The 27,777-nt window shown below is 43.7% G+C and overlaps 1 protein-coding gene across 5 annotated transcripts in view; it reads right to left on the reverse strand.

Annotated features, from left to right (window-relative positions):
* Window positions 1-389: 389 nt before the first annotated feature.
* Window positions 390-27,777, reverse strand: part of anks1b (ankyrin repeat and sterile alpha motif domain containing 1B) — a 158,678-nt gene continuing 131,290 nt past the window's right edge. For 2 of the 5 annotated variants that reach the window (XM_076111487.1, XM_076111486.1), the window contains 9 exons: window positions 17,555-17,662; window positions 16,133-16,336; window positions 13,834-13,959; window positions 11,173-11,244; window positions 9,374-9,460; window positions 7,755-7,892; window positions 7,493-7,660; window positions 2,876-2,967; window positions 390-1,675 (listed from right to left, as the gene is read on the reverse strand). In XM_076111487.1, the coding sequence (XP_075967602.1) occupies window positions 1,627-1,675; window positions 2,876-2,967; window positions 7,493-7,660; window positions 7,755-7,892; window positions 9,374-9,460; window positions 11,173-11,244; window positions 13,834-13,959; window positions 16,133-16,336; window positions 17,555-17,662 (1,044 nt within the window). In that variant the 3' untranslated portion in view covers window positions 390-1,626. Of the gene's footprint in view, window positions 1,676-2,875; window positions 2,968-3,738; window positions 5,134-7,492; window positions 7,661-7,754; window positions 7,893-9,373; window positions 9,461-11,172; window positions 11,245-13,833; window positions 13,960-16,132; window positions 16,337-17,554; window positions 17,663-27,777 lie in introns of those variants that run through there. The other 3 variants (XM_076111490.1, XM_076111488.1, XM_076111489.1) reach the window with 3 other exon arrangements.

Raw genomic sequence — 27,777 nt, forward strand, 5'->3', positions numbered from 1 at the left:
ACAAACTGCTTTGTCTGTAAATTAGTATACGAACAATTCTTTATGTTTGAATAATTTGAATTATGTATGTGACACTCACCATTACCTCACATACACTTTTCTCTGTAAGGTTAGTTTGATATTAAACGTTTTAGATCATGTAGAAAAACCTTTGGCTCGTTTACAACCTGTCAGATTGTTTGTGTTTTCTTGGCCCGTTTGTACTGAAGCTGTTGTGTTCCCAGAATCTCTGCAAGTACAATTTTGTCATAACCAATAACACGATGGCCAAACCTAAATGGTGATGCGTAGTATTAAATCCTTTCAAACATTGAAGTGAAACTGTCGTGTAAAAGACCTTTTTATGGAGGAAAAGGAAATAACTTATGACAACTTTATCCAAGGGTGAATGATGGTTTTACAAGTCATATTTTATTCCATGTGCTTTACAAGGATATAAATAATGGCCCAAATTACAAAAATCAGTGTGCTGGAAGCCCAAGCCTATGTACATAAGTTGGTCAGCAGTGATGTCACCATATAACCCATCTCAGTCTTCACTCAAAATACAATCTCTACAATCTACCACTTCTTTTCATTTCCAACCTTTATTTTGGTACCTTGTTTCCAGTGCCACGTACTGCAGATCCTTTATTCTTTTCTCTTTTACATTACATGTATGAACAATGAGTTGGCAAAATATCTATGTACATTTTATGATCGGATAACGTCTCATCCAAATAATACAGTAATACTGCGTTTAAAATATTACATCTGCTAGATAAGAGTAGAGCCCCGTGAGAAAGGATGGAGTTGACCTGACATGAGTTAGCTAGCCACCTGCAACATTCACTCTGAGTACAAGGATGATCATATAGTTTCAGATTTTTTTTTTTAAAGGATGGCCATCATTCTCAAGCCCGAGGTTTTCATCTTATCATATCATAGAAAAATAATGTAACATTAAGACAACAGACAAGAATTGCACAAGAATAATCATAATCATCATGGTAATATAATACTCTCATATTAAACATTAAAATGTCGGGCAATACGAATAGAATACTTTTTTTTTTTTTTTTTTTTACGCCAGATGCTGTTTTGTTCACATAGGTTTATAATCCGTTATGAGACATCTCATAAGGACACACCTGTTGCATCTCCAGCGTGCTGCAGGGTCCAATCACATTTACACACGTGTGCATATATCTCTGTATTATATTCTGACTTTAAAGAAAATAAAAAAAAGACCAAAAAGAGCCAGCCGGCCGTCCTCAAACCCCATGCCTGTTCCATCAATGACACATGCCCAGTGGTGCCTTTAGCGAGCCCATTGTCTGTTAACCAACAGATGCCCTGTAACCACACTGTGACCACCCCCAAAAGTTCACAGGTCACGCCTCCCAGTTGGGCGCTTAAAAAAAGATCCTGCTGTAGTTGGAGAACGTCGAGGCTGCTTTCAAATAAGTGTACATTCAAGATGCAGTCCTGTTACTGTGTATAAATGTCATATGTTTATCATGTGGATGAATGATGTTAGAATTTTGTCGTCAACCTTAAACACTGTGGAGTGGCGTCCATGTTTGTAGTCCTTTTGTAATCCATTTTGCATTGTGTGTGTGTGACAAGGTCCGTGTTTAGGGCTGGCTACATTCTTTGCATTCCACAGTAATAGACATGAGCGTCCGGCATTGCCCTGCAAATGAGATGACATCACTTATCGAGAGAGCCCTCACACCCCGCCTCTACACCGGCCCCCCCCCCCCAGTTGCTCAGCAAGTCTAAAATGGCCACCATGCGTCTCACAAGCCGCATGCTAAACCGATTACGTACAAGATGTTTTCACCTCCGAATAAAATAAGGTTCATGGCCAGGGAGAAATCCATTCGGTTAAAATAACTCTGAACATATACACACACACACACACACACACACACATGTGGTGGAAAAGGTGCTATAAAAGCGAAAAACAAAAAGAAATTCTTCCCGTTTGACAGGACATGTTTAAAGGTGTGTGTCAAAGAAATTCACAAGTTTGTTAGTATTTTCAAAAAAATAATCTGATATAAAGGATCAAAAAGTTGTAATACATTCTAGTAGCCTGCTGGATGAACCAGTTTGAGTCAAAGAGACTGTGCTACATCACCTCTCCTGTAATTCGGCGCTCCTCTTTGATTAAAAAAATGTTTAAAAAGTCTGAACTTTCCTCCAGCTGTCATGTTTCGACAACCGCCCTCCTCATTGTCAGCTCCCGCACTGGGCTCAACAGACAGCTAAAACACTGTCACAGCTCTTAGCAGTATTCTGGTTACAAATGTCATTCAAGTTGTCAGGGGCAGTTGGACGAGGGGGCAGAAGATGTAGAGAAAAGCGAGGGATGGAGGCAGTCAGAGGAGAAAAAAAAGAGGAGAGAGACGAAGCCAAACGGTTGCACCCATCAACAGGAACAAAAAAACAGAAGAACAACTGACTGCTTGACCGCTGACTGACTGACAAACAGGAAGTGGGAAAAAAACGGAGCTGACAATTCCCCCAACAGGTGGAGACACAGAAGTGCACCACAGCCCCGGGGTCATGCGCCAGCCCTGCAGGCAGGAGGATGGGGCCCGGGCCAAAGAAGGGCAGAGCACAAACAAAAAGAGAGAAGAAGAGACAAGGAGAAAGAAGAGAGAGACAGTGCAGTGCCAAACTTCATCATGCAGTTGACAGGCTCGGCTAACGGGGGACGGGGCAGGATGTTTTGTTTTTTATTTTTCAGCCGGTGAGGTGACGCGGCGGCGTGCGTCGCTCGTGCCCAACTCCGGGGGCGGGGCCCCAGTACAGGGCAACCTCTGAAAGGCACACACACACAGGAGTGGACAAGGCGGGTGTATGTTAGAAAATAGTGGTCTCGTACTTGGTGTTGACTCCTCTCTTCGCCTCCTGACCCGGCTCCACAATCCACGGCACGTTTGCGTGGCCCTTCTGGTCCATGGACGGCTGCTCCATCTGACGGAGAGACGGAGAGAGGGAGAGGAAGCAGAGAGAAGACGGAGGAGAGGCAAATTACTCTCAACGACCTGCATATTCTCAATTATGCAAATAGTAGACATCTTTGTATTGATTTTGCACTTCTTTAGATGCTGGTTGCAAAACTTCATCATGATACATTTGGAATGCAAACAGCTGTTCCTGTTGACAATCGTCATTTTGCACACTGTAGGGGCAACTTTCTGCGACAACATAATGCTAACTAAGTCAGTGAATACAGAGGGAGACGGTGGAAGGAATGAGATGGAGGAAGTGTGGCTTTGGAAGTTAATGTGATGAAAAATAATAACTCAAACGTGAGAGGCGGCTAAGATACAGATTACAAATGAGAAAGCAGAACACGGATCACGGACAGAAGTTCACATTTGGTTTAATTTTCCATATCTATACATTTCTACGTGCAAGATCCAGCTGGTCCTGAACAATTGCAATTACTACGTGCTGCATTTGCAGCGGTGCACTTCCCTGTACATCCTAGTAGTTTCGATTATCAAAGAACTGTGGACTCTGTCTGTTGCTGCCACTGTGAAGCTATTGTGGCTTCAGAGCTGAGAAAGAAACCAAACAATCTACACTGCCTTCAAAAATAACCCCACGGCAACCAATCAAGCGGCCGGGTTTTGTTGCTGAGGGTGGTTTTCCTCCAATCTATTGGTTTATTTTCAGGTGATTTGGGGGGGGGGGGGGGGGGGACTCGACTGTGAGAGCTGCAGTTTTGACAGCAGAAGACCACATTTGTCCTTGCACATCAATTCTAATTATGTCAATAGACACATATATTAAATGTAACTACATTTTATATAGATATTTTTTAAAGCATTAAAGATCTACTTCTTGAGTAAACAGGGTTAACCTCAAAGTTCTGCAGTGCACTAACAGAGCCATGTTTCCTTATCTTGTCTCAACACGCTGCTACAGCAACACTACGGAAACTTACTATAAAATAATCCAATTCTCTATCCTCTCTCACTCACACACACACACACACACACTCGGACGACCACAGCAAGACCTTATAATCATGTTATGGGGTAACAGGATTAAGGAACAAACACACTTTCGATCACAGAAGATTAATAAAGTGCAGAACTCGTCTTCAATTCAGCAACCACACATGAAGCCACTGAATGAACTATGCCTGCCTTCAAAATACGTTTTATATCAACACCTCTTTTTGGGGGTTTTCTGCTGAAGGCTCCGGACATAAGAACTTGAAGTAATGCTGCAGGGACATCACAGTGTGTGTGATTTGGCTTTGAAAACCTTCAAAGGACAGCAAGCTCCGTTATCCAATCCCATGCAGAACATGCCGTTTTGCAGTGTGAGGCTAATATCACTTTAGCACATTTGAATCATTTCCTGGCACACACTGTGTATGCTCCGCTACTGCAGTCTTCTTTTGACGACCCTTTCAAATATCCGACTGCCTTGTGTGCAAGATGAAGACGTGGATGAGCGAGGAAAAGAGGATCAGAAGGAAAAACACTCCAAGCGTAAAAAAAGCTCATTCCAAGCATTCAATTGAGGTTGTAATGGACGGAGTGTTTTAATAAACATTCAGCTGATTTTAAAAGGAGTTGTTATTGCTTTATTTACACTTTATTTACCATCTCGACCATGCATCTTTAAGGAGGCAGTGCATCCCCATCCAGGGGTTGAATCGGTGCAGCGAGGCTCATAAAAACTGACTGAGGCGCTAAAGTCGAGGGCTGATTTCTGCTGATTTTATTAGCAGTAAAGTAATGAAATGGGTTGGCTCAGTGTCACATCTGGGTTTTTTTCTTATTCTAATGCTATTGATATGGAGCTAGAGGTAGTAACTGAAGAATGAGACACACAAACACTCGCTGCAAAACAGACCACACAAGGATGCAGGGTGAGTTTTGAAGAAATAAAGCGACAGAATAAAATGGAAGCACTTACAGACGGCGCTTTCCTCTGGACTAAAAGAAAAGTCATGTGGGAAATAAAGGATAAGAGAAGGAAAAAAGCGTGGAGGACCTGCGACTGAGCTTTGTAAGGAAGATGGAAGAGTCGAGGGGGAGGAAGAGGAGGGTGGAGAGGAGGCCGGTGAGGGGTGTAAATGTGGCCCAGTGACCAGCGGCTGACGGGGGGCATGATGACCTACAGGGGCAGAGGTCATATACAGGTCAAAGTGGGCCCGCTCAGCAACAGCAAACACCGAAAAACAGCGAAGCGGCAAGGCAAAGAAAACCACAGCGATGACAGAGCAGCTGCATGGCAACAGGGAGAGGCAACAACACTCCAAAACCAAAAGCAAAACCATGGCAACAACATGGCAGCGAAGTCTTTCGCCCCGGCAACAGCGTGGGACAAAACTACAGCAGGCTATGTTACGCCACATATATATATATATATATATATATATATAGAAACTCTGGCTTGGCAAAAAAACACTCCGAGCAGGACGAATACGGCACGGCAACTGAACAAAACATCTGCAAAAGCACCTTGACAAGCCAGACTCGTGTTCAAATTTCTTTTTCTTTTTTTTTAATCTAGAAGTCATGAAAAATCCTGCCAAGGAGGTCAGAAAGCTTGTGGTTATATTTGATTTGTTCTTGAGTTCTTGAGAAAAGTATAAACTCAAGGCTGCTAGACTGCCTTCTGCATGGAAACAAGCTATTTTCACATCACTGGGAGGCTCTTTCACTCCTTCTTTAAGAAACCCAAGATTGTGAGACTCAATCATACAGGGTTAGGGTCATGTGTTGTAATCCGATTACAGTAACATGCCGAGGCTGATCAAAGACAATAGTCACATCAGACATGGTCACACTCATAAGAGCAAGTTAAGTGGATGTTGAGGGAGATTTATGAGCAGATATACGCTCACATAACACACACACACAACATAAAAACATAAGTAGGAAGGTGTGGAGAAACGGATACTTGTGGGCAGAAAAACAAAGCGACAGTATTTTAAAGCGCAGGTGCTCGAGGGGTGCTGCAGGATGGAGATTATGGCTGGCAGGTGGCAGGAATATTAAGTGAATCCTGCAGTATCTTTGCCCTGCTGCACACCACAAGCCATTAAGTACACCACACACACACACACATACATATGAACAGAGAGAGGAAAAAGGCAATTAATGGTTAATGTAACGGTTGCAGACTCAGCAGATTGTGCATACACGTGCCATCGTCCATCATCCCTGAAGCAACGGGACCACACACACACACAAGCTCTTTTTCTATCTTTTCCTCAGCGTCTCACGTCCCGCTCTAACTTTAGAAAGTGAGGCCATTTCTCCTCCATCACCATCTCTTTCTTCCGTGACTCACGCAGTATGTAAATCGACTTCAATTGAGTCTATAAGCACACTGATATAGCAGCCGCTGTAACTCTATACCGGGCCCTTTAGACACACATGTGCTGCTGTGCCAGCCCATGCGTGTCGGCGGAGGAGTGTGTTAGTTAGCGTGACTATTTTGAAGCTCTGTCGGGGGTTAATGGGAGGTTGACATGTCTGCAGATAGACTTTGTGACGCTGCGGTTGGAGGAGGCATGAAGAAAGGCGACACACGTTTGCGCAAACACACACGCACACACACACACACAGCAATTCATGACAGAATGCGGGACCCAAGTATCTAATATCACAAACTTAATGCTGGTATCAAACAACTGTTAAAGGGACCCTGTGGCATTGTTTTGTACCACTAGCAGCATGGTCTGTAGATTCTATGAACCCATTACAGTTTGGGTGTTGCTCGAACACATTCTCAGTCAATAAATTAATTCTCCATGCAAGGCTGCAGTATGAAGGAATCTTCCACATGAGGATTCTTTATCTTCTTACACACACACACACACACACACACACACACACACACACACACACACACACACACACACAGAAGGAGAGATAAGCAAGCCTCCCCAGAGCCCAACGCAAACAGGCCTCATCAATCAGCCCAGTGTGGAAGAGACTGCAGGGACAGGAAGACCGAACGGACGCTTAACAGATCAAATATCCACCTACACCTCTGCCACAGTGTCCGCTGGGCCAAGACTGTCAAACGCACAAAACACAAGCGCTCCAGGATAATCCCAGAGAACCAAACTGGGAGGTGAAAACAACGCATTTGAGAATGGATGAGACAAGGGAACGACTCAGAGCGGAGGGACGGACAGATTCCAGAGCGAATGGGACAGAGTTGATGGGATGCTGGTGAGATGTGATTAGAAGCAGAGTGTGAGAGAGGTGTTATCACAAGTGAAAATCCATCTTAAAACACATTATTTCTTGTTATAATCAATCCTGTACTGTATATTCATTTTGGAAAGGACATCTAGATCGTACGCGTATTATGAAATCATTTGTAGAGGATCCAGTTCTTCCAGTTTTTTTTTAAACCAACATTCTTCAAATTCATCAAAATGTTGCTGATGTGAATTTCAGCTTAGGATGGATTTTCCCTTCAAACAGCTGTGCGGCGGTGCGGCAGCGATGCTCACAGATTTTCGGATGTTGACTCGAGGTTTGGGGACAGGTTTGCTGGGCTTGCTGTCAAAGCTCTCGGGCAGCGTGGACGATCCGTGGCCGCTCTTCCTGGCCTGCAGGGCCAGCTGATAGGCCACCTCGAAGGCCTGGCCGAGCGTCAGGATGATCTCATACGCCAGGTTCTGACAAGAGGGTAACGGCGCCAGAATGCAATGTGTTATTATAGCTGCTGTGAATATGATATTCGCTTTGAAATGACAGTGTCGGTGTACTGACCACATCAAAAGCAGTAAAGACGTGGCAGTAGTGGTGACTGGACTTGAGGTCTTTGGTGATGTAGGCAAATGTAGACAGGTCCTCTGGATCCTGAGCCGCACACGAGATGTTACGGATCTCATGTTCTGCTATGATGTTCTGCAGAGAGAGAGAGGGGGAGATCAACAGAGGCAGAAAGATAAAGAGGTGCAGAGAGAGAGAGAGAGAGAGATTGCTGATAATCTCTAGTGAGCCAATTCATGGAAAAACAAATCTGATTTATTATTCATCTAATTTCACACACCCCCAAAACCATAATCACTGGAGCACATTTTTGTTTTGAGAGTTTTCTGGAGTCACTGAGTTGGAATTTGTCCTCTGGTAACGTCACTGGAGAACTCTTTGTGTTGTGTTAATTAAAGCCTCCGTGCTGTGAAACGCGGAACATCAAAGCTTAGTGAGAGAACATTACTGTTGTTGTCATACTAGACGGCCTCATCTTTGTCACTGATTCTACAAAAAGATATCAGCCTATTGTTGGTTTTTGTAAGGCAAGTGAGAACCGCTCCCCTCCAGTTTGTTTGATGTGTTCACTGGGACAGCAGATAAGATACGGAGACGAAATAGGGAAGATTTACTACAATCATAAAATTACCCAGAGATGTGAATCCAGGTAAAGCCACTGTCCCTTTTTAGTTTGCCTTATCCCCTCAATATATTTAATATTTATGTCTTATTAACTACAATGTGCTGAACTCTTCCTTCTGTGTATATTATTTATGTATTGAGGCCAACTTACTTGAGTCTGCTCTGTGCAGTGCTGTCTGAGGAAGAGCTCAAAATGTACCGACTTTCTGCAAATGATGCTCATCTTCTGCTGTGTGTGTGTGTGCTTCTGTGCATCACAGATATAATTATCTTTAAAATGTGCCTCACTGTGCCACCTTTATTACCCAGCTGAGGTGGATTAGATCCTACCGTCTCGCACGAACGCACGGGAATCAGCTCACGATCGGAAATAAGTGACTCCTTAGTGTGACATCATTAGCCGGGTTAAAAACACTGTCTGAGTGTGACGCGCTGACACACGCTGAGCACCCTTCACTCGGTAAAGAAATGACCGATCTTTCTCTACAATCTATTTGGTCAATAATGCAGCTCACTCTGTGGTGCAAGACAAATATCTATTGAAGGTATTACTACAGCAAAAGAGCTGCAACACAAAGACTGACTGGATGCATAGAGAGAGATATGACTTTTGGGCATGTATTACCATCAGTATAACGTGTGTGAATGCATAGCTAACCAACTGTTTGTTCTGTTTTTTTGTATTTCTATGCTTCTTTAAAAAGTAAAAAGCCCATTCCATTCAGGATTTAATGAACTGAGTAGGTTGTTATTGATTTCCCAGCTCATCCACTCCACACTGGTTATTGCCTGTTTGTGTTTTGCCCTCTTTTACACCTTATTGATTTTCGTACACCGTATAGCTTTAAATCAGTCAGGCTGCAGCAAAAGAAGACATCGGCGCTGCTGCCGCGCCGGCCATTTCTGACACCTCTGAATGTCACTCGCGCTCGTGTTCAGAAGCCCGACCTTTCAGGCGTTATTCACAGGAAGTGAGGCGGTGCGCGCGTTACCTTATTTGTGGCGTCGATGAACTTCACTCCTTTGTAGGACACGGAGAGCACGATGGTCGGCACTTTCTTCATCTGTTCGGTCGACTTCTTGGAGTGCGCGGAAAGAAAAAGAGAGACGAAAAGGAAAGATTATATTTGAGGCACGACGTACATAACAGCCCAAAGAAGTGCACGGGAATCAGTTTATTATAAATAGTTAAAGATTAATGAATTCCTCCACTGAATCTAATACCCTGTTTATTTTATACATGACTCAATCCATGTCCCCGGGCCTACAAGCAAGTGAGAAACACAATGAAAATGTAAACAGAACTTAGATAAAGAAAGCAAGAGCTAGCTGAGCTAACCCATCAGATGACTCCCGTCCTCTTCCTTTATACTTTGAAGTCAATTCAAATAATCTCCAACGCTTGGGGGTTGTCAGGCGCCTCATAAAAACACAACCGCGTCGCAATTACATTTCCAAACCCAATTGACTGCAGCGCTGCAAATCGAATAAGTCTATTAGCTTTTAAGCCACATCGGTGCTCCTTCTGTATATCCCTCCTTATTCTTTTTAATTACACATTGGCACTTTGACGTGTCTCAATTACCTATATTCAAACTCATTATGCAGTGAGGTGCTGTGGAGAATCGTGTGATTTACAGCGACGTCGGTGTCACCCTCCAAAGCTGTCATTCTACCTGCCAAGCGATTTTATGTATTCAAAGGAATCGACGTGAGATGAGTCCCTTTCCTGCTTTCTCAGTATCACTTCTTCCTCTTTCATCACTTGTCATCTCCTTCTCTCAGTATCCATATTTCTATCACACTCCGTCCCTCATGTCTCCCCCTTGTCGAATCCACTCGCTGCTATCCTTTCCATATCTGTTTTCCCTTCTTTGTTCCGTTTCTTTCCTCCCTGCTCGCAGCGTGTCGCTGCTGCGGTTCGGCCTTGTCGGGATCAGGTAGTGCTGAAAAGCTGACAAAGGCAGCGCTGACTGGCTTCGCTGGCAGATACCCAGCTAGAGGCTGTGAAGTTGGGATTAAAACATCCACATCCACCTCCACAGCGGAACGATGGATGGGCAGATGAGAGGAGGGATGCTGGGAACGGGGACGAGCGGGTGAAGATGGAAGGTAATAAAAAGCCAGAACGATATGATTTGCATCTCATTGCACTTAATTACAACCTTGGTTTGCAGAAAAGGTGTGTCAAACTGAGGAGGGAAAGAAGAAGAAGAAGAAAGAAAGATGCCCTATGATGTGGCAACATAAATATAGAGACAGAAGGGAAAGCGGGAGGGGAGGAGGACCAGAAAGCTTTGCACATGAATATTAAACTTTATCTTCGCACTGCAGCAGCTCAGGATGAGAGAGAGATGAACTGAGGGCCAGAGGAGAGTTAGTGTTACAGTAAAATATGGAAAGAGAGAGGGAGCAGGAAGAAAGAGCGACACAAAGTGAGAGGAGGAGATAAGGTGATCTGAGGTGAAAAGGGGGGTCAGGGGGTGTCAAGCCACCCCAGGCAAATATTAAAAAGAAATCCCTCAATAAACCTAATCCACCATAATGATAGTTTAAGTTTAAATACGTGAGGGCAGACTATGAGACTGTGTCCCAGATTTACATTTTTATTGCAAGAACATTTACATAATGCAGCCACGTGCATTCATGTTTAATTTATCACAACTCGGGTTGTATTTCTGTAGCTTCGTTCAGACTCGTTTTAGCGTCGTCGCTACGATATGTTCCAACATCTCAGCAATAGATGTTAATAGCAACAGTGGAAGAAGAAGTGTGTTGGGCTGAGCTTTACCCTCATTTTGGCACAAGCGTCTTGTGTGGACTCCGTCCCTCTCAGCTCCTTCACCAGCATGGAGCCCAGGTACTGTGGAAGAGACACACACACACAACGGACACACAGTATGCTTAGTAAACAGCATGGGGAATATGGAAGTGAAGGTCTGGCTGGTTACACAACTCTGCAGCCATATTAACCTCCTAATCTCTGCAAGATACCAAACAGTTGGCTTTTAAATTGTCATTGTTGTCGTACTTTTTGTTTTTGTTTGTTTAATCAAATAAATGGACACAAATTTAACGTAATGTAATTATGTATAGCACTTCTCTGTGACAAATAAACTCAATTATTTCCTGTATTTTGAGTAATTCATGGATGCCATGTTTACTTCCAGCTGCACGAGCACAGGATTTGATTAAATGCACACATGCACACCCACAGCAGTGATTACATCCACCTTGAGAGGCTCCTTGAGGGACCCTTTGTGGTCAGACATTCTGCACACGCAGTATCTGATTTAATAAAGCAGCAACTAATGGCGACTGTGTTTTACAGGGACAATGTTTATGTCAACATTAGAGCACTTAATGTGTGTGACATCCACCACCTCGCAGTGGACTTCCCGCTTATGGAAGAGACCTTGCTCTTTAAAAGTGGGACTCCAAAACCCAGAACTGAAATGTTGAATATCTACCACACAGGATTTACATTCGATTAGCGATAAATTAATTATGGGGGCAAAACAACCTTTTGTACAAATTGCTTTGTTGGGGAGTCTGTTCCTTGGAAGAAGGTCATCTGGGCATGTTAATAATTTGTCTTGACTCAAGCTAACAATCTTAAATCGCTGTTATGGCAGGCTTGCTGGCAGCTATCCTAGAAATTGCATTACAGCTGCACACGAGACCAGCTGCCGTCTTGTCTACCGTGTCTCTGTGGCGGTAGTGGTTGGTGTACACAAACACACAAGTCTTTTTATCCAAATGAAATTCAAAGATGTTGGTAAGACTGAGAGACGACAGCCATGCTAGCAGCTATGTGAGGCTGCTGTAGGCAAAGTGGTGCTTTGAGCTAAATGCTAACATCAGCAAGCTAAATGGTCACAGTAACAACGCTACCATGCTGATGTTTAGCAGGTGTAATGTTTAACATGTTCACAAGCTTAGTTTAGTGTGTAAGCATGCTAATATTTGCTAATAAGCACGACATATGAAGACCTAGACTGATGGCAAAGTCATTAGATTTGCATGTTTTTAGTAATAAACCAGGCGGCGATTCAATAAGAGGAAGAACTCCCTAATATGTTTGTGTATTTGATGTATGAACAGATAGAAAAGAGCACACAGAGTCATTGTTGAGATGATGCTGGCTGTTAATGATGTAGAGTGTGGTAATGACGTTAGGGTATGTTGTCTGCAGGGTTTCACTGGAAATGGATTTGTAATAACGTCAGATAATATTTTCGAGCTCTGGTTGTAAAACGGACATAACAAAGTTAGGATGCCATCTGAGGTGCTGAACGTGGAGGAGAGCGTTTTTTTAAATTTAGATCCTGAGATGAAAATGTGAACTGTGCCTTTACTCAGTCCTTTTGGCTTTTTTTTACCGTCCCTCTTTCTCTATTTGCACCAGCACAATATACTCTCTTTCCTCTCTCCTTCTCCTTATCCATCCAATTCATTCTTATTCACTCTCCATCTCCTTCCAGCTTGCCAATATTCACACTGAGCGCTCTGCCTCCCCCTCTGTTGTGGCTCCCGCTCATTTATCTCACTTTCTGAGCTTCCTGGAGCCCGTTGTCCTGGGACATCCAGTGTTTTTTAGAGATGTTGACATAAATGGCTGCATGAAAGCACCTTCCTATTTCCCCCAGGTGGCCCACCCGTTGCGTGTTCCCCATCATCCGTCCAAAACACATTGCTTGTGTAGTTGTACATCTGTCAGAGGCCTAATGGTCCACGTTGTTTCTATCAATCTTCTGAGATGAGAAAACGAAAAAAGAGGACATTTTTGACGAGCCCATGGGATACTTTTATCTCTTATTCAGTCAGCCTCTATCTCATCTCGCTTTCATTCATATTTGATTTCAGCATCACATTTGATTTCTCTACCCCCTGTCCTATTTGTTCAAACTTTGATTTTTTTTCCGATCTCTCTCAAACCATCTTTTTCTTCTCTCCTCTTCTCCAGTTCTCTCTTACTCAATCATCTTCTAGTCCATGTCTTCAGCACAACGCCAACAAACCAATCAGAACGTGTATTTCTGAGATTACATTCCCTCTGGACGTTTCCAAGAGCCAATGGCATCTTAAGTTGCATTTCTTGCACTGCTGCAAGTAAGTAATCATTCCAGTCTGGGTGCTGAGCATACAACCAATCAGAGGTGCAAGGCTGTATCCGTGGTACCGTGGATATATAACATCCTTTATGTAACAACGGTCTAAATTTACCAAAGTGCTGAGAATAACTGAGTGCAGTATTGACTGAAAGGTGAAGTTTAGGGTCATTGATCTTTAATATTATTACCCTACCCTATGATCAGTTGAAATGGTCATTTAATTAATGAACCACAGAATTATGGCAGCTACTTTGATGATCGATTAACTGTTTTTGTAACCTGTGAACTGTGGACAAACACACACAAGAAGGGGGAAGGGGGTAGGGGGTAGGACTCACGTAGGCTTCGTAGTCACAGGACTGAAAGATGAGCTTCTCGGGGTGATGCTGCCAGTACTGCACCGGAGTGGACGAGGTGGCCTCGTTGGGCGGACGCAACGTGATCGGCTCGCACCACTCGCCAGCCTGGAACGACACGAACGGGATCACACATGTTAACAAGATGTGGCGTGACGTCGAGGCCCGTGCTGTGTATCCCATGTTGACATAACATCGCTGGCCTGATAAATGTGTGTAAGTTCATAATGTAACAGCTTTCCTCACCGAACATGAACATGCCTTCAAAGGGGACACGCTTCGGAGAACATCCGAGAGGAAATGAAACTTGGATGAATTATGCTCGGCTTTCAAATGTTCCCGTTCTTTGGCTCAGTTTAAGACTGTTTGCTGCTGCTCACCTCTTTCTCACCCGCTGAGCTTTCACCTTTTAAACAGAGTAAATACCTAAAGCCTATCTGCATACTTCTCAAATGTCTGCGGACAACAATTACGTTTTTTATGGTCTTTCATTCTTTGGTAAAATGAAACCAGATGATGTTCTAAGCACACATCCCGTCCCAAAGACTATGTTTATGTGCCTATCCATATCTGATTGCTTGTGTGTGTGTAATCCCCGTCAGAACGTCGGTGAGCCACTGCGGAGGTGAGATATTGCAATCAGATGCAAAGATGTTTGATAAAAAGCCTGGGGATAAGCCTTCAGAAACAGGCATAAGCCAAATCTACGCTAAACCCCAACAGCTTAACCGTTTTACACATGTTCTGTCCCGCACACTTTGACCCAGCTGCCGGACTCAGCTGCAAATCTTCAGTTACTAAAAGTTTTTTAAAACGTGTTGAACGTGTTTTCCTGGGTTTTGTTTTCTTAAAAAGAAAGGGGAGGAAGAAACGAGGGAACAGTCAGAGAATAGGGGTGATTAAAAAGATAATAAATATCCTCTTTTCTCCAATAGTTATCTTTCCATTCTGGCAAAGCTGACTCATCAATGCCACCTCGAGAGGTGCTGTTTCTAGACGGGGGGACACTGTGACGCACACACTTATTAAGGGATTCGGTGGGCTAAACATTAGTGTGTGTCAGTCTGCAGTGGGATGCTCTGCGATTCACACGGAGACACAAAAAGACCCTAATCATACTGAATCACAACACAGCTGCTCTCTCAGATGTGTGCATGCGTTAGTGTGTGTGTGTTTCTGATTGGAAGTCATAAAGTTATAATTTTGAGTTTAAATGAGAATAAATTTGGCAGTAAAGTTGAGACGCTTGTTAATGCAGAACGATGAAATCTTTTGATGTTTGATATTAGAGACAGACTGATAAACATCTATTTGGTAAAGCTGTAGATTATGCCTGATTGCATTTGTAAGCATGCCAACCAAACTGTTGCACTCCGCCCACTGCATTGTGGTTTGCATATTTCATCGTGTTGTAGCACAAAGTTTCAGGCATAAATTTCATGTTTCCTTAATTGTAAAAATGTATACAAGCTCTAAACTGCAGAGACGACAGCTGGCGTCAGATGGTCTGCCTGCTGCGGATTATTAATGCTGTCTTTTCAACGAGCAAACAGGCAGATAAAACACTTTTGGCTTGAATATTGTAGCTATTAGGGACAGCATTTAATTACTGAGATACTTCATGTATGATTAAGATCTACTCCACCGTCCTCATTAGAAGTGTGATGATCCCTGAAAGTCCATTAGTTTATTATAGCTTTGAATTTGTAAAACGACAGGATGCAACTTTGAAATCAGATATTTAATCATAATATTTTATCATTTAACTACAGCAGGAAGTTAAAAAACAGTATCAAAGGATGAATCTGGAGTTATTCTACATAATGTTTACTGTCAATAATCCCATGAAGACTCAAACTAACTGTGTTACTCCCAAAGCAGTCTGCCCTTTAGTATTACTGAAGAAATACTACAAAAAAGTGCATTTGTTGGGGACTATTTTCTGCTGCGGATTAATGGTACTTTAGTGAGTGTTTACGGTGACACGGAAGTGTCTGCAGGATTGACTCAGAATTATCTACAGTCCCCATGTTCATGGCAATTAATAAGGAACATGTCACCCAGTGTGGCTCATTGATGTGTTTTTAATAATGTGGAGCTCTGTGGCAGAGATGACGTGTTTGTTGCCAATAAGGAAAATATAGAATATTACCTAATTTACCCTCTCAGCATTCAGCCAGACAACTGTCTGATTTCCACCATTCATAATACTCTCCCCCCCCCCCCCCCCCTCTCTCTCCCTGTCTCCATTCATCCCTCCATCCTGTCCTCCCTTCCTCACCATGCTGACTTGGGCCATCTGTCGCTCCAGCTTGGATCGCGGCACGTCCTCGAAGTAGTTGTCATTGCTGCGCTGCCTGCGCCGGGCGTCCGCCTGCATGATGAGGTGCTGCACGTCCAGAGATCCACCCGGGACCCCCGCCGTGTACGCTGCCTGGCCCACCGACGGGCTGAGCTGGGGAGGAGTGTGGTTCCCGCCGGGCTCCTGGGACAGAATGGGCGGGGGGGGGGGAGAGTGGAGGAGTGGAGGGAGGTAAGAGAGGGTTCATTCATCATTTCATCACGTGCTGTGTCACTGCTGCAAGTACAATAAGTAGGGCAATTGCGTTCACTGTGCACTGTCCCATCTTATCTTTTCAGCTACAGTGCCGAATGCCGCTGAGTACTAGTATCCAGAAGTGCTTTTTAAAATCAGGGACAAAGACACCGTACTGTTACTTGAAGGTCTCAGCTGGTCCATCAGAGGGTCCTGAAGCAAAACACTGAAGCCCTGCCTGCTGACTGTCCCTTTAAGTGGCTTCATCCTTAAAGTGGAAAATTATGTTCGTTTAAGTGGCTTTCCAAGCTGAGCAGAGACAAAAATTCCCAAAAGGATTAGAACTTTTATACGTTTTAACGGTATAATGGTTTTACACACTAGAAGGTCAGCTATTCCCCCTGAGAGGTTGCTTGTTTTCACTTGATTACATATGAGAAGAGCCTCAATGGAAGAGGCCCTTTCCGGTGGAGCGTTACGACTTGGCCTCTCGGTTCTCATCCCGAGCCTCATTCTGTTCATTCACCACATTTGTCCTAATGCACCCAGCTGACAGCCACCGTTTGTACTGACACTGATTTAAGGAGGAAATGCTGGTTAAACATATCATTTTACCCTGTATTGAGTCATATACGGTATAATCTTCAGCTCTTCTTCAATTACAAGCCAGTGGCAGCTCTTTTCTTGAAGAGAAAGAGGTGCCACTGGCCACTATGTCTAAAGAAGTTTAGACATAGTGGAAAGCTAAGGCTGATTAAAGGTACAGAAAGGAGCCCAATCAACCAGGACAACACATCCAGCGTCGTCTCAGAAGCAAAGGGCCTCCCTCGGCTCAACATCACAAAGAGCAAGAGACTATTATAAGGACGTTAAAGCGTAGCCCCAATGGGAGAGGGAAAGCCAGTTCCCTGTGATTAGTATCCAGGACAAGCCGGCAGGAAGGAAACTGCAATGGGTCGGCCATTTTGTGCCTGGCGGAAAGATGTGGGTAATCAGTTGGGGTGGTAACAGCCGCAATGGGGAGGCTGCAGCTCCCTCACTGGGAAGGAATTAGTGCTTTCTTCCTCTGTCTGATGAATTCATAATTTGAATCCACGTTGAATTAGATATTGCAGAGGGTTTTCATGGTTCATGTAAAACACCGTCTGCTCACTGAGACTCACTCACCCTTAGGGAGATGGCCCGTGGAGGTTTTTGTGGGGTGTCTTCGTGTAGCCGGTCCCCCAATGAGGCAAGGATCCGTTTTCTGTGTCCGATGAGACTGATCTTCAATACCTGAATGAAACACACAGATATATTACACATTCAAGTTACATTACTAGCAGGGTAGTTTGTTTTTAGCTAGTTTCAACTTCTCAAATGCGAGGATTTGCTGGATTTACTCAGTTTTATATCATGTAATCTTAGTATTGTTGGGTTGGACAAAACAAGCAATTTCAAGCTCATAAGGCTATATGAACTTTTGATGAACAATGATTTATCAAATAATCAAATTAAATATTTTGTTGCAGCTCTAGCCTGAGGTTCAGAAGGAGTTAAGATGTCTGATTTTTATGTTCACTGCAAATGCTATGCTGGGTCAAAAGCTAGTGTGCTGGCAAAAAATGATGACTCACCGATATTAGCATAATTTAAAACAGCTTTTATAGAAAGTAAGAGTTCAAGGGTTTCCAAAATGCATAATACCGACATCATATTAGCAAATGCAAATGCAAAAAAAAAAAAATTAAAAAAGCAACACATAAAAGGTAACAGATTTTCATCATCAGGAGGCTGAAATGGAGGATAATTCTGCTATTCAGAAAAGTGTTTCACAGACAAAAACACCAGCACTCAGGAAAGTGCTAATGAGTGCATAATGACATGAAATGCCCCTGAGCAGGAGCATACATCATGGCATTATTGTTACATAACTAAAAGGGCTCGGACGGCTGTGTTCAAACTGTTGGTTGTGCCGTTATACACAAACAAGATCGTAGAGTGTACACCTTGAAGTAAAACACACATACCGGAGAGTATAAAGTACCCTGAAGGAGACTCACACACACAAAGAGACACTAATTAAAATAACTAGTATAGTCAAATTAATTAGAAATTAAAATATGAAGAGGCAAAGTATCAGAATTCATTTGAAGGATAAACTTTGGACTTGAGTCAGATTCACAAAAAGGAGGACTTGACTTGACTTGACATGAACAAAAACAAGCAACACACCTTGAATTTGTACCCACAAGGCCTCCGTCAGGCTTCAGTCAGAAACACCCCCACACCCCCACACCCCAACACAAACCAAAAGACTTTCAGGTTCTTTGTTCTGAGAGTTTTTGCTCCGACAGCCGTGAAATGCAAATTCAACAATATCAGATTCTGGCAAATTTGTAAAAGCCTATTGGTTTTCACCAGGCGCTCGTTACACAGGCACAAAAAGAGACAAAGTACGCACACACACACACACACTGGTCCACACAGTCCAATGAAGGCATTCATTCTTCCTCCGGTCACCAGGCGTCCACTGACTGTCCCAGTTACTGGGTTTTCTAAAGAGACGAGCTGGAACACGGCTGCTTTCTGCAGAGCTGTTGTTTGCACTGTCTACACCTTCTGGCACCAAGACATACCTCAGTATGCAACAAACTGCTGCCTGGCTTTATGGGGCTGCCTCTGGAGGTCTTCCAATAAAGATATATACGCGTCTGAGAGAGCGTGTGCGTCTTCAGGGCAAAAAGGTGGTAATGAGCCTCAATGCGAGGCCTTGGCGCGAGAGTAATGACTCTCCCAACAGTCTTGCTGTGAGTCAGCGCAACTCACGCACACTCACAGATACACACATACTTCATCATCTCACGCACCAATTATTGCTCTACATCTGGTAGAGAAACATAAAAATTACAAACGCTGGATGCACATACTTTGGTTCATTGTGTGTGTGCATAAACCCTAAACATACAAACGGAACATAAACCCCCACCGCAATGAATAGTGCAAATATGCCAATTACATGCAATCAACTGATCAAGCAAGCCCAAAAATGCTAAACATTTTCTCTTGTTTTCTTTGCCAAGCAGGTTTCATTCATTACATTTTATGTCAAACAGTAAATTAGGAGAAAGTGCAGTGTGGAAAGTGAGACGAGCAGCTGCTAAGGGGTTAAACTACATCCTACGCTGTTCTTCTCTGCATGGAAATAATGTATTTTAATTGTTAAAATTAGAGGGATCAAAGGGAAACAGAGAGGAGAGCTGGGACTAGCGGGTAGTGGAACTAATTGGTGTATAATGGCCGCCCCGTGCTCCCTCCACCAATTTTTATTCACTCATCTTTCCCCTCCCATCCTCCCTCTCCTCTCCTCTCCTCTCACTCTCTCTTACACATCCTCCTTTATGGACACACAGTGTCAGTTATACTCCAGCGTCTCTGCCTCCCTCCATCTCTGTCTGACTCTAAAGATGACATTGACTCGCTGAATTTGGTGCATTTTGTCTTAATCTTAAGCGTTTTTAACTTCGAAAAGAGCTCACTTCCAATACAGCTTGTTTTAAAACTTGACCCGCTGTAAGAAGATTTGATGACGTTTCACTAAACTAGAAGGTACAAAATGACCTCACCCGGGTAAAGGATTACTTTTTCACCTGATGTAGTAATGGTTATGAAATATTCATTCTCTTTGCTCCTGCTTCTCTCCCCATCTGTCTCCTGAGGGGCTACAGCGTGACACCAGTCCTCACACTGCTGTTTCATCACATACAAATACACGCACACACACACACACACACACTCCAGAGAGAGGACAGAAATGGCCTCGGATGGTGCGCATCAGCGTGTGTTTGTGTCTACTGTTCGTCTTATGCAACAGCCTCTACTTCAACTACAGTAGAAGCCTCAACCTCAGCCTGAAGTTCAACCGTCACCATGGCAACACAGAGCCGCAGCAGCAGCAGTCACCCACACACACTCATCCAAAATAAAGAAAGATATATATATATATATATATATATATATCCACATGCACGTGGATGTGTACTCTCTTTCTCTCTCTCTCACACACACACAAACAGCTGTTTCGGAGGCTGAAGAAGAAGATTATATTGTTACCCCTGAATGGATGAGAATGAGAATGCAACCCGACCATTATTGTTAAAACACAGACTCGAGCTCTCACTCTCTCTCTCTGTGATGCTTGACTGCAGTATCGCCCTATTTGCATTTAAATTATATTCGCAGCAGCTGCATATATATACTGATGGGAAAAGTGTCGGGCTACCACAGCGTACACACCTCTGCACCCCGTTCCTCATTTTCTATCCGACGCTATCGCACTAACCGCTCATTCATTTGAGCTCAACTCCATTCGAATCTACTCAGAGCAGGTAGAGTTGACGTGATCTCATACTTTCACTGCTCGTGTCTCTCCACTGAACCGCTCTCTCTCTCCTTGAATTGTAACCGAGTGGCTCGATGAGGCTTACTTACCCTCCGGTCTTGATTTTATTACCGTAGTTTTAAGTGATTTGGGACACTTTTTGTCTCCAGTATCTGGCTGGGCTGCAATGTTTGTGTCTTATGTGTTTGTCTGTGTGTGCCGATCAATGCACTAATCCCGTTAACGGTCCTGTTAGCCCGGATTGAACGGGCTTGATCACCGCGTTAGCCGCCACACATGCGGGTAGCGGAGCTGTGTTTTTCTCACACAGCCATCTCCTCTCTGTAGCCTGCAGTCACTTTACTACAACAAAAATAAACAAACGATAGGCTTCCTCGCAATTTAAATACCTGTGTATGCATGTAAACTGTTCAACCTTCCAAGTTATTTCATTCAGCAACAAGTCATAAAACACGGAAAAGCAAAACTTCACCTTCTTTCAAGATGCTGAATCTGTATGAACTTCCTAGAAGATCCTAAGAAGTGACCTCTTTAAGCACCAGAGGGGCCACAGAATGATGACGCCAGCTGCGACAAAAAGACATATTCTGCAAAGAAAGCAGTGCAACAATAAGGGGTGAGTGGTAAGCGTCAGTGATTGGGGGACATTAACAACGACCTGTCTCACTGGAGACAAAAAGCCTTTTCTCTGTTTCCTACTGGAAGGGGAGTTTGGAAACTCGTCGGCTCGCTGGAGCGTAAAAACCCAGCGAGGGAACCAACAGTCCAGTCACTGTCTGTGCTCAAGCTAGCACGTAGTTTTAATGATGGAGAAGGAGGGGACGGAAAACGCTTTCTGCTCCCGTTTAATTGACCCCCCTAAGTATCCCTTTCGCCGCCTTCCCTTCTCTGTCCAGATTCAGATTCCCTTGACCTGATATTACCTCTCATCATCGGCTCTTATCTCGTCTCACCCACTTTGTCCTTCTTTCACTCCCTCTCGCGCTATATCCAGAAAATAAGAAGGAGAGGCTGAAAGAGGAAAGACGGTCCGAGAGAATAAATAGTGTGAGTGTCAGTGATTCGGCCTAGTGAAAGAAGAGGCGCCGCAGTCGCACATTAAAGAGTTTCTTCTCCTTGGCCTCGGCAACTGCATGTGATTGGTCCATTGTTAGCTTTCGCTGTGTGTGTCTACCTTCTCTCCAGGCTCATGTCGATATGACCAATCACCTCTCCCCTGTAGACTAGGAGGTCGTGACCCCTGTGGTATCAACAGACCCTCTGAAGCCCCTCGGGCGCCGTCTGCTAATGGTGCGGTTGGGGGTTCAACCCTTTGAAGAATCCTCCAATCGATTTTTCCAGATCAAAGAATCACTGGCGTAGGGTTTCTTAAATTGCGCAGGTCAGAATACATTACAGGCCAATTGAATGGTAATATTGATCAGCAAATAGCCCATGTCTGTCTCAGTCTTAGGGGTTGAATACAGGACGGTGGCTGTTGAGGACATCGAGGTCTTGTCCTCTGAAATATGGATCTGGGGTTTAAAGGCTGTTTTTTTGACTAAATATCTCAAATTTTGACTTTTTCTTTGCAAAAATTGAAATACACTAAAAGAGGATTGTATTATCTAACAGAATTACATAGTTGTCAGTGTAGACAAGACTTTAAACAACATAAAGACATCTAGATTTTAAAGAGGCGGACCTTAAGATTTCCGTCCTGGTTTATTTAGAAATTCTATTTGGATCAAACCAATGGAGTTTTGGGCTATTCCCGAAATCTCAAACCTACATGATATCCTTCAGAAGTTGGATTTGTTTGTGTTTATACAGTGGAGAAAAACTATAAAACAACATCTTTTTTTTCTTCTGGGAATGTTGCCACAGGCATTCAGTTTGTAATACTGCAACTATATAATATAATATATTATAATTTGTACTGAATTTTGTTGGTGGCTGGTCAAACATTTAGGAGTGTGGGGGTGGGGGGGGGGGGGTAATGCTGAGGGAATTTGTACTCCAACAGCCCTCGTTGAGTCGTATAATTACTGCACTACAGTCATATGAAGTGGCTTTGAGCAAGAAAATGCAAATTTGAGAATAAACATGAGCCGATAATCACGTCTGAGCTGTGGCACTTACTCTGTTGGCTAAGATGGGATATGAAAGACACTAGCTCCCATCTTGCAATCAATAGGTTTTGTGATAGAAAAGCATTGATGTAATGTGGATAATGAGCACAGCACACGCCGAGTCTGAAAGTAGAGACATTTACAGCAACAACGCTCGGCTCATTTTTCATCCCGATTATTGACATTTTCTAACCCTGAATACTTAATCACAGCCGGCCCTGTCGCTCCATCCCTCACTTAACGGGTGTGTTGTTTGGAGGTGGAGCTTTTCGGCTGGAATGATGACTATTGATTTGCCTGAACTCTCAATAGACTACACCCACACACACACACACACACACACACACACACAACATATTGAATAACCCTCAGGAAGCATGACAGTGAAGTCTCTTCGCTTTGTTGAGAACCACAGCCGCTCCTACATACAGCAATATATATACATACACACACTACATTGCGGGGGGGGGGCATCGGAGGGAAACCAGAGACCACCGGTTGCCAAGCAACCAGAGAGCAGAGGAGAGTTGCAGCTAAGGGGGGGGGGGGGGGTTGTTGAAAATGATGTCCAACAGGGACCAATAGCACGGCTTGTTTCGGTGCTGACAGAAACGGCAGCCAATGAGAGCGCGCCGTTAATAAGCCTGCCTACACGGAGACAGATATATCTCCATTAATAGCACAAGAACTGTAACTATGACGAGAAGCACATGCTGTGTGTGTGTGTGTGTGTGTGTGTGTGTACAAAGTGCTCCAGGATCAAGGTTGAAGCAAGATCTCTCAAAGCTTTTCCTCTGCATACAAACACACACACTTTGCCACACACAGAGAGGAGCTCATGAATTGCCAACATGATGAGAGAGGATATGGTGTATGATATTTTCTGGGTTAATAAATACTTCAAAAGCCCCACGATGGAACCGTTTTTCACACCACAGAGGAGCACAAGCTCTCCCAAGGCACCGGGCTGTGTGTGTGAACATCCATGCATGTGTGTGTGTGTGTGTGTGTGTTTATGAGCACAGTACTATCTGGATGTGGGTGCTTCAAAGAGTTTATCCACCCTCGGTCTTTACAAACTGTAAAAATGCAAGTGTTCAAATGTAGAAAGGCTTCAATTTCATGACACAGAAACAATGATGGAAATTATGTTTAAACTAATTTAAGCGTTTTTACAGAACCACAATACAAGATAAATGAATGGTGCACATCTTTGATGACCAAGGCTACATTTCACACTTTTTATTATCGATCTTATAGATGCTTCTTATCGATCATGTGAATACAACCCCGTGTGTGACCCGCGGAGCTCGTATGATGCGCGTGTCCACATGACATCACGCGGTTTAAGTTGCCATAGCAACAGAGAGAGAGAGACAGAGCCCAGTAGACTGACGTTTACGTTGCTGTTGATGTTCGGTACCTTGCACTCCAGAGGTGGAGTAAAGTTCACATACAGCAGCTGCTCGCGGTCAGAGTCGGCGACGTGCGGAACATAAAGTACACGCGCTGTTGGGGGGAAAAGGCTACCGATACAAGGTCGGGTTAATAGGATGCTTGTAGCGGCCGTATGTGCATCTGTGAACTCTCTGCTGACAGACAGCTTAGGACGGCACCATGCTGTGTCACGTCTTTGTGATTCCCTGTGACTGGTGGTCAAAACTTTAACATAAGAAGAGGAACGGTTGAATATCTTTGCCGGTGCTTGTTTCCAGCAGCCAAATCCCATAAAAAGGAGCAGCCAGTGGTGTTCTAGCTGCCATTTTCCTCCTGATATTTATTAATTAGTGATCTAAATTGCATCATTATTTACAGCAAAGGAGGTTTATTTGCGTCCAATGTAAAAAACAAAATCCCCTTCAACGTGTTTCTCTGACCTTCTTACAGATAAAGGATTGCGGTGCACCAGCAATCCATTACTACGTTTGTGTGTGAAGTCCTTCCGAAATGTTTCATCACAAGCTCCTTTTCAATTAGTGCACAATTAAAACTTAAGTGATGTGTAAATTGGTTTCTAAGAAACATCTGTAGGGCTGTCCAATCAAAAGCTATCGTCTAAGTAAGCAGAAACTCAATCTTAACATCCCCAGCTGCAGCAAAAATGACGGTTTTAGAAGTGAAAATAATTATATTAAACTTGATTGCCAATAGTTTGAAAATGTGGCATTGCATTGTTGCATATATATACATATATATAGTGATGTTCTTGCAGTTTAGAGTGAGTTTGATATATTTCATAATCCCTCTCTTACTCTTCAATCTCTTTCATACATTAGCTAGTTACACATGTCAATTGTTGGGTATAAATATTTGGATAGATATAGATATAATCATCTCTAGCCTCCAGAAGAAAACATTGATGTGGTGGGACCTATTTTGATTTTGTGAAATGTGAATATCTACTTCGTAAACACTTACATAATAACGAGTCTAAGTTTTAAGTTACAAAGAGTCGGCTCCTGCTCTCAGATATTTCAAAACATCTAAATAAATCAGAGCCACATCAGAGCAGCAGTATAAATGTAGCCAAATATTGAAGATGTCACTCTGATGTTTAAGCACACACACACATACAGCCATTTCAAGACTCGGCCACTTTACTTTACCTGCCTATCAGGAAAACAAGTTTCTGGTAAAACAGCCGTCAGCTAATTCACGGTCTGTGTTCCTGTTTGTAAGTCCCAAAATAAGATGTCAACCCTTTGAAAGAAACTCCTCCTTACTAATGTCAACGACTGAAGGGTGTGAAATAGAAGTGTTAACGCGATGAATCATTCGAAGACGAAGATACGGTAGTTAACCAAACTAAATTGAATAAAATCAGTTTCTGAAAATACTGGTAGCATAACCAAACTGATATTTAGAATTCAAACCCTTAGCATCAATACTCCAGTTACTGTCTCTCCCTCAGCATCATCCATCATGCTGCGGTTTCTCTGGGCTGCCTACTGACTGATGCCGGTCACTGAGGGGGAAATCTATGGCTGTGACTCGATGAACAGGAGGCCGGATTATGATCGATCGGCCGGCGTCCGAGGTTTAAAAAGCATCTGACAGGACTTCCAAATCAATCTTTCTGTCCGTCCGGGCTGTTCTTAAACAGCTGGGTGAAGACATATACTTCTCTTCCCGTTGTCCTGCTGGGACCTGTCTCATTCTGTCCCTCTATTCTGGTCATGCGCTATAGCGGCTGCCTTGTTTCCCATCATCAGAGTTGAAATACAAGTCCAAACAGGCTGGGGAATATAGACTCATCATCTTGCCTGTTTCACTCCTGGTTGCCAGTAACTTAAGACAAAGGAGGTAAAATAACTCGGTGGTCACTGCTGTTTCGTCACTTTGAACACCTAAATATGTGCTTGTGTTAACGGTCAGCCTTAAGCTTGCACAGACTCTTACCAACTAAAAACATCCCGCTCTCAAGCAACTCTATTCTGTCTCCGTCTCGCCTCAGATTTCTCTTCTCTCGCCGTCCTCTAAGAGTACGTTAGTGCATGCAAATGAGGATAGGACACAAATTAGGGCAGCGATTGGATTTGAGCGGGTTTAACTGTAGTAGTAATAGCTTTGTGCTCTTTTTATCTGCTTCACTCGACTCAATCTGGAACTACAAAAAAAAAGGATCGACATGCTCTGAGCTGAAACATGATTTGGGGATTTAAACTTGCCTTTTTAGAAAGTCTTGTGATGCGTTCAAATATGAGAGCTTGATCCAGTTTCTGGCAGGAAATTGGGTTAATGTCCAAGAAAACCAAACATACGCCCAGTACACCATGTCAAGGGAAGGCTTTACCGTCCGAGTGAATCTAATGCAACTGAACAGGTAACATGATTCAAATTCCGTCAAAGATTCACAAGCACAAATTCCCAGAGAAGAGACAAAACGAAAACTTGCTGTCGTCTTATGATACTTGCAGAATAACACACCTAAGTTCTATGCAAAGGATGGATAGATGAACGGAAGCTTCATTGCTTCAACACTGAGCTCAGTCTCTCAGGTGGTCTCGAGGACAGACTCCCACAATCTAGATGCACTACAGCGTTCGTCTTTAACACCTGCGCACACAGTCGCGAAGCCAGTAAATTTGCCGAGTCAGCAGTGTTGATTGAGCGCTATGGAAGAGTTCCGTACGTTGCGATCACCTCAGCCTCGCTGAGCGTGACGGATGCATAAATAAAAACAGCAGGCGAAGAACAAAAGGATTAACGGCTCATCATCGTGTCCCTTCTTTCTCTTTCTTGTTTTTATCATCTGTCCCTCTTTTTCTTTCATCACTCAGTCCCTGTCCTGTCTATCAGCGCGGTTACCTACCTCTCCTCAAGACTGCACTTATTCCAAATGAAAGGTTGAAGAGTCTTCTCCGCTGTCTCCTCCTGTGTTTTAATTTTCTCACAATCTTCTCTTCGTGCCCTTTGCCGTTGCCTTCTTGCCGTCCGAGACAAGTTTGTCTTCCTTCTCTTCTGTCTCTTCTGTCTTCAGCCTAGCATTACTCCTCGCCTCCTCACCACCAGCTTTCGTCTCCCTTTCTCGCACTCTGTGCAGATTTCCAGCGCTCACCAACTCCCCCTCTTTCTTCAGCTTGCGGCAGCCAGACTACATCTCCTACATGTCTCTGCCTGAGCACGCTCTCTCTCTCTCTCTCTCTCCCTCGCTCTCTCTCTCTCTCTACCCAGTTCACATTCCCTCCTCCTCCTCCTCCTCTCCATCTCGTCACTATGGAGACGCTGGGCCCGCACAGAGACAAGCTCGTGCTGGTTCACAAGGAGTGTAGATGTGTTGTTTGTGTGCAGCACGAGTTGAGACAGTTCAACAGTTACTATCATCATCACAACGACATCAAATTCAATTACATAAAATACCAGCGGAAATATTCCCCCCCCCCCCCCCCCCCCAACTA

Source organism: Anarhichas minor, unplaced genomic scaffold (assembly GCF_050575085.1).
Source record: "Anarhichas minor isolate MPS153535 unplaced genomic scaffold, ASM5057508v1 ptg000045l, whole genome shotgun sequence".
NCBI lineage: Eukaryota > Metazoa > Chordata > Actinopteri > Perciformes > Anarhichadidae > Anarhichas > Anarhichas minor.